This window comes from Alligator sinensis, unplaced genomic scaffold (assembly GCF_000455745.1).
Source record: "Alligator sinensis unplaced genomic scaffold, ASM45574v1 scaffold1097_1, whole genome shotgun sequence".
Classification (NCBI taxonomy): domain Eukaryota; kingdom Metazoa; phylum Chordata; order Crocodylia; family Alligatoridae; genus Alligator; species Alligator sinensis.
In genome coordinates, this window is record NW_005841950.1 from 591,157 (window position 1) to 598,793 (window position 7,637).

The 7,637-nt window shown below is 47.2% G+C and overlaps 1 protein-coding gene across 1 annotated transcript in view; it reads left to right on the forward strand.

Annotated features, from left to right (window-relative positions):
* Positions 1–6,822, forward strand: part of SORD (sorbitol dehydrogenase) — a 29,827-nt gene extending 23,005 nt beyond the window's left edge. Inside the window, exons 9-10 of the mRNA XM_025199898.1 lie at positions 2,601–2,722; positions 4,564–6,822. Of these exons, the coding sequence (XP_025055683.1) occupies positions 2,601–2,722; positions 4,564–4,729 (288 nt within the window). The 3' untranslated portion in view covers positions 4,730–6,822. The remainder of the gene's footprint in view (positions 1–2,600; positions 2,723–4,563) is intronic.
* Positions 6,823–7,637: the final 815 nt, after the last annotated feature.

Consider the following 7,637-nt stretch of genomic DNA (forward strand, 5'->3'; position numbering starts at 1 on the left):
CAGGAATGCTGGGTTCTGTGCCTGGGGCTAAAGCAGCCTTGTCTTTGCTGAGCTAGCAGTGCCTGGAAGTGCTCTGCTCCCCCACGGAGGTGGACTGGGCCTGCACATTGCAAAGCCACTGTTTGTGCCTGAGAGCCCAACTGGACACAGGTGAAGGGGATTTCTTTTCAGAGAGCAGAAGCTCTACCCTTTCTGTAGATCATGTCCTTTTGAAACATCCCAAGCTGGAGCCCTCAAATCACACAGGCATTTTTGAAAAAACAGGCTTTGGGTTTTCTGGCCAGCTGGGATCTCTGGCTCACTGCACTAGCAGGAGCTGGCAGTGATCTGTGCCAGAATGTGGCATCAAAAAGGTTTGAGTGCTCTATGCAGTGTTTCCTGTCCCCACTGCTCCTTCCCCCTTTCTGGCAATGCTAATAGTTTGATGATGCAGGCAGTTCTTCTTCCCTTGAAGTATCAGCCTTGGAGAAGACAAGTAGGGAGTCAGCAGCTGCCACACAGGAGAGATGATTGTCAGCCCAAAGAAAATGTGTTGCTTCAGCTCCCACTTGGGATGGGCTTTCTGTGGGTATAAATACAGTTGGCAGTCTCATTCCCTTGTCTGTGCTTTTCTATCCTCCTGCCTTACTGAGGGTCCCATCAATGGCTCTTTACCCTCTGCATTCTCCTACCTCTTAGTATGCCTCACATTAGAGACTGTCCTATTTCCAGCTGCCTCTCAGAGCTTGTCTTCACGGTAACTTTGAATTACAGTCAGGTATATTCCCTAATTGAAGTCTTGTCCCCACAAAAAGCCCATTAACATAAATCTGGTCCACTCTACAGTGTGGCTTCAGGCTGGCTCACTCAAGTGCTGTTTGTCCTCCAGCCCTTTCTCTCAGTTCCCCTTCATGTGTCTAAAAGGGACAGACAAGTTCTCCCACAATTCAGTGGTAAGAATCCTTTGAGCATCTCAGATATGTTTCCAGAATGCTTTGTGCCATACACAGGTGAGCATAGTGTTGACATAACAGCCCATGGTTCATAGTCACTCTCACCTGAGCTCAGGTAACTGAAGAAGTAGTTTGTGCATGGTCTCCCTGTATTCACTCCACAATGAAATCCAGCTCTTAGACTTTTCCTTTCTTTCATCTGAAATCCAGTCTTTCCCAAACAACACTCCTGATCCACCTCCAGGGCCCTCATTGTTGCTTTCTTGACCACTCCTGTGGGAGTTGCATGTCAAAGTACTTTTTAAATCTTTCTAGGTAACTATCTGCATTGCTAGATGCCAGAAATTTGGCCTCTAGGCATTTAAGAGACCATATTACATCAAGAATCAATAGGACTTAGGCTCAGAAGGGCCCAAGTCACTATTGAAAATGAGATTTAAGCACTTGCCTCTCTTAGCGGGGTTTTGTGGCAGGGCACTGTGTGTGCATGCTACTTTAAGGGCCCAGCCAAGCAGCCAGCAGGTGCTTGACTGCAGCAGCCATTTTAGATTCAGGACTGCCTATATAAACAGAACAGTTCACTGCTGGCAGGCAGGCAGGCAGGAACATCACCTGGCTGCAAGGCTGCTTGGAACATCCTGGAGGGAAGGGCAGGAGCTGTAGGGGATGGCTTGGAGGCTCCTGGTCCTGGGCATGACCTAAAACTGCACCCTGCCGGGAGTGGGTGGCCTGGTGGGGCTCTCAGTGGCGTGGGAGCCCCCGGGAAATGCCAGGCCAGTTACCACCCTGGTGAAAGTTGGGTTGGGGCACCTTAATAACCCCAGCTCCCATAACTGGGACCCTCTAGTAGGGTCCAGAAGGCAGACCCAGGGGAGTGAGTTGGGGCTATAGACTCAGAAGCCGGACTTGAAATCCCTCGATTGGTCAATGCTGGGACCAGGACCAGAAGGGTCAAAGGGTCAGGGGACCATTGCGAGGGATGCCCAGAGCTGAGGGCCTGGGTTTCTGACTGATCTGGAGGTGAGGCCAGGGTCTGTGTAGCCAAAGGTCCCGGGGGGACCACACCCGTAAGGGGGAACAGCTCAGGGAGCTAGGTAGCCCAGAATGAAGGTAGAGTAGGCTGCCTGAGTGGAAGGATCCAGTTGGGGTCTAGACTGGAGGATTCTGGGGCCCAGAGTGGGGCCGGTGATATTAACAACTCTGGATGCCATCTGTGAGGCTTGGGCTGCAGTGTAGGGGAGGAACGGGGCCGCAGCTAGCACCCCCTGGCACTGGGGTAAGAAATGGGCAGCCTCCCGCTTAATTAACATCCTAATTAGATAGCAACAAGGCATGGCAGGAAAGAAGGCGGACTGTTGGCCCAGAAACAGGTGGGTGGGCTGTTGATAGACTGGTCCTGAGGAGGCCCCCTGTTACAAGTTTGAACATGGGTCACTTGGTAGCTGAAGAGTTTGTGAAATACTGTGATTGTCTTGTTCACACATTTTCTTCTGATTGCAACACCTCTTGCTCTTGGCTGTGCTTTCTCATTGCCCTGAGTTTCTTATGGCTGTAGAGATTTAATACCTTTTATAGACTGCTAATAGGGCTTTGAAGTAACAACTGACACTGCCTTAAGAGCAGAAAGAAGGCATTTGTATTTATTTTATTTATTTTATTCCTTCTCAGGCCACTCATTCTGGAGGGACCCTTGTCCTAGTAGGGATGGGGCAGGAAATGGTCACTATCCCTATTGTGAATGCTGCTGTGCGAGAGGTGGACATCAGGGGAATATTTCGCTACTGCAACACGTGAGTACTGTGCAGGACACCCAGCCAAACTGCTCCCTAGTGCACTTTTCCATAGGAGACCAAGAATTCACTTGCCCAAGCGAATGGAATTGGAAGAATCCCCTTCACTGTTTGCATCTCTGACCATTAAGTTACAGGGCAGCGAAAAGCATCACCCTAGCAGAGCAAGTCCCTGCCATAGTGAGGCAGTCTGTTACAGCCTGACCAGTGGTGTGAAGAAGTTTTAGACTCCCTGCCATAACAAAGAGTATAGATAGATAGGATCATAGGAATGTAGGTGTAGAAGGGACTTCATGAGGTCATCTAGTCCAGACTCCTACTTAAGGCAGGATCATTTTTGACTAAACCAGCTCAGTCAACACTTATATCACAGTGTAATACATGTCAGGATTGAATGATATAAACTGTTAGAATATAATTGTTACATGGGCATATTCCTATATTGGTTTCCTTCCCGGTTAAATTTACAGTGATTTATCTCACTTACTATATGTTCCTGTAGCATGAAACTCCCCCTCCCCTTGTAAAGCATTTAAAAGTTATGTCCATCCACAGCTTCAGATATCTATAAATCTTTGATCACAGAATTTACCAGCTCTGTTAATATCCCGCTACATTGCACTTAGTAACCTCTTGAGTCAGAGAAATAGATGGTAATTATCACACTGGTTAAATCCAGGGACAGCGATAAGATTCTAATGCTTTGTGTTCTGTAACACACCTCATCCTGACTGCCACCCTGGTGATTTTGCCCTTACTCACAGCTGCAGTTTCATAATTCAGCTTTCCTTTTTGGGTTTGTCAAGAGAATTGTCATTCGTGGTTATTTCAGTCTGAACAGATACCTGAATAAACAGTTAGTCTTTATCTGTGCTAGAACTAAAATTGTATATGAACCAGCTTGGGGCCTTGTCTTGCTCTATGAAATCATGTTGATGGACCTGCTAATGTGATTTCCCTCGCACATGCATAAATATGGTTCAGTCACACAGGTAGGATGGACTGACCTGTACTGTCATCTGTCTCTTGGCTTTACTGGTTTGACAGACCTGGCTTTAGCTCCTGTGTTGTGCTTTTGAGCCAAGTCCCATTTCATTTTTACATGTATTAGTGGCTCACATAGCTCTGTAAGTGCAATTTTTGGCACTTAGCCAGCTTCTAGAGTCAGCTGTGGTTGGATATAGGTGCCCAAGTATACATGGACTGGCCTGAAGCAAGATGGAGGAGAGTAGTCCTTCCACCTTTCCACCCAGTAACCTGAGGATTAAGGCACTTACCCAAGGAGCAGAAGACCCAGGTTCTAGGCCTCCCCACACCTAGAAGGGCTTGAATTTGTATCTCCCACTTCCATCAGGCCACAGTGCAGGCATGGCACAGAACACTTACCAATCCTTCTCTTGAAGCTGACCCACTGGGCAACCAAGGGGTGAAGATAGTGATTCTCTGACAGTACATATGTGAAAGACATACAGGACTGGGCCTTAAAAAAATTGCTCGTGGCCTGTTTATTGCAAATAACTTTCTTGATACTAAGTTTCCGTGAGAGAAATTGCTTGTAGTTGGTACACAGAATAATGGGTGGGGAGATGGATAGGGATCAATAATCCAATTTCACCAAGGTCTGACCCATGCTGTGAAGAGGTTTGAGAGTCCCTGCTTTCACACAGGTTGTGTACCGACTCTGCCAAGCCCTCCCTTTCTCTCATTAACTCTTTCTGTACAGTTTAGGGATAGTGTGCTGTTTGATTTCTCTGCAAGTGCAAAGATTTTCTGGCCACTATACATGGTCCCTACCTCTAAGGGCTAACCTCATTTTTTTTCCATTCTGCATTCTCTTCTAGGTGGCCCATGGCAATTTCTTTGCTTGCATCCAAGAGAGTGAATGTTAAACCCTTGGTTACACATCGCTTCCCTTTGGAACAGGCTCTAGAGGCCTTTGAGACCACCAGGAAGGGTGTGGGAGTGAAAGTCATGCTGAAGTGTGACCCCAGTGATCAGAATCCTTGAAATAAAGTATTGCATTCCTCCCCCATTATATCACCTGGGATGTTATGCTTGGAGGAACAAAGATGTAGTCACACTGTGTTATGAGATAACTGTATAACAAGGGCGGAGCACACTGTAGGAGATAAGGTTACAGGTGGGGAAACTGACAGGTTTATATGTACATAAAGATGATCCACTTATATAGGAAACAGATTTGAGGCGTAATCCTCCTCCCAGATCCACATGGGAAATCTCAGCCCATTCTACCAACTAACGCAGGTCTTTTATGGATCCAAGATGCACCTTGCTCCCAAGGAAGACCTTCCACAGTATTCACCTCTTCTCCAATAAACTGTCCATTTTGAATGCTGTAGCGCTCTGCATCATATATCAAACAGGGCTTCCATGCTGCAGTGTGGTAGAGTAGGTTCACATACCTAACACCTTCCACTGCTGGAAACAAGCACAATAAAAACAGGGTGGCCGGACCAAGGTACTTCTGGTCTGGTGTCTGGTTCTGTAGGATTGGCCTGTTTGGTGCAAGCAGCTCTGCACACAAATCCACTGGTGAACACGGGTATGGAATACCAGGCTGTAGAACACTGCCTGTCTCATCTCCCCACAAGAGTGCTAGAGAGCTTTATGAATACTGGAGTGCGGTCTGATCATTTCTTCTCTGTAAAAAGTATCTGTGTATCCATGATGTAAATTGAAGTTGTTTTCCCACAATATTGGCAGGCAGGTTTGAAAGGGAAATGTGCTTCAGCCTCCACCAGCTGTAGCAGCGTACATGCAGACAGGAGAGAAACTATTTCAGGGACAAATTCTGGAGCCTTGTCAACTATGTCACTCTTCACCAGGGCAGGTCCATCCATGGAGAACAGTTCCGAACAGAGGCTTTTTTTATCACTCAGGGATGGATGGCATAGTAGTGCAGACCACTGATCCCAACCTACACTACAGCTTCTGCTGCTGTCAGTGCTGGTAGGGAACCTCAGGTCCAAATTAGCAGCATGGGGGCAAAAATGGTCTGGGCAGCCTCCTTTACTCCCAAGGAAAAGTGGTTGTTGGGGAATGGCTTGGAAGTGTTCACATGGGTGACTTGCTTCTGGTATAGAGGCTGCAGTGAAGCAGTGACCTACATTACTTACCCAACCTGGGGCCTTCCATTCTACTTGCTCCCTATACACCTGGCCTGCACATGGAGAAAAAAAAGCTTTAAGCCAGAAGCCAGGATGATCATCAGGCTGGGGCAGACATGGGGAGCAGAGGCATTGACATGGTATGATTTTAGCCACTTTGATTAAATAATAATTCCTACACATTGGATGTGTCTACACTAGACCTTTACTGCGCATTAGACTAATTAACTGTGCAGTAAACATTGTGCATCTACGCATGCGCCCCTATTACACTGGAGTAAACTAGTTTACTCCACAGCAGGATAAGACTTGTAAATACAAGTACTATCGTGGTGTAAAGTAAAAAACATGTAGAAGCTGCCCTGACTGACTGGGACATGAGGGTGCTCCAGTGCAGGGGCTGCCGGACAGCTAGCCCTACGCTGAAGCACCTTCGTGCCCCAGCCAGCCCCTCTGCAGCACATTGAGCTGGGGGGGAGCAGCCCCAGGCTGACCCTTTGGGCCCCCTGCCAGCTGAGGCTACTCCAGCCCAACTCAACACGGTGGAGTCCTGGTCACACATTCAAACAGCACACCCGGGAACAATTAACTGCAGTGCAGTAAGCACTGGAGTTCATTGCATTGCATTAATATGCATGTGCAGACGCGTCCAATGCAAGTTTGCTGCTAAATTCTGAGCCACGTGGAAAGAACGGGTATTTTTTAATGAACCGTAGTTAGTCTGTGATTAGGTGTTCAGCAGCTTGGTTCTGTGCTACTGTGACTGCATTTACCAGACCCGGCTTGCTGAGCATTGCAGGGGAATGATTCTAGATCACAGGTGGGTTCTGCAAAGCAAAATGACCTGCAGTCACCATTTCCTTATACGTATATCTAGCAGCGTTGATTTTGATAGCAGGAAACTTATCTGACACCTGAGAGCCATTTCTTATACTGGTACTAAGCTTTCACAATAAAAGCTACTGGAAATGCTCCCTGATTACAGACTATTTCTTAGAACACTTGGTTGTTGGTTCTGATGGACTTTGTGGTTTAAGGATTGTGTCCACATTTTGACCTGCAATCCTTCCTGCGGACCAGAGGGGAATTTGGAGCCCATTCAATCCCATGTGTATCCCATGACCCAGGTTTTCAGTAGATGGGATATGCCCTGTGGGTCAGTCCTCAGGGTACACTCTTGGTGGTGTCCAGAGGTGCTGAGACCTTAACATGTTTAAATCCACATCAAAAGCCCAGGTGAACAGTTGTCAGGGTGGGATGGCCCAAGATCTGGGATAGTGCCAATCTTAGCTGCCTTCTTATGATAGCAACTGGATACTAAAAGGAAGTGGTGGGGTTCCCCGATATACCCGTTATACAGTCTTGAGGGTAATGATGGCCATGTGTACTATTATGATGAGACTTTTGAACAAACAAGGTGCAGTGGAACTTACTCACCACCTGCAATGGTAATTGGTACAAAAGGGACCCTGAGCAATTTTTATTGAGGACCCCCTTAGGCACTGACCCCCCTTTTGTTTGCTGTAACTCTCACCCTTCCTTGCCTCTCCTACTTCCTACCATTAGGTGCCATCACCTGCTCTTCTAGGTCTCATTTAGACTAAATGTTCCTCAGGCAGGGACTGGGTTCTTACTCTCGGGTTCACAGTGCCCCATACAGTTGTGGCCTATTGAACAAAAATAAGGTAAGTTATTGCTGCCCAGCCCAGATCTTACTCCACTTATTAAGTGGCTAGGTGGACTTAGGCATGATTCTGATAGCAAGTCATGAAATAATAACCTGATCA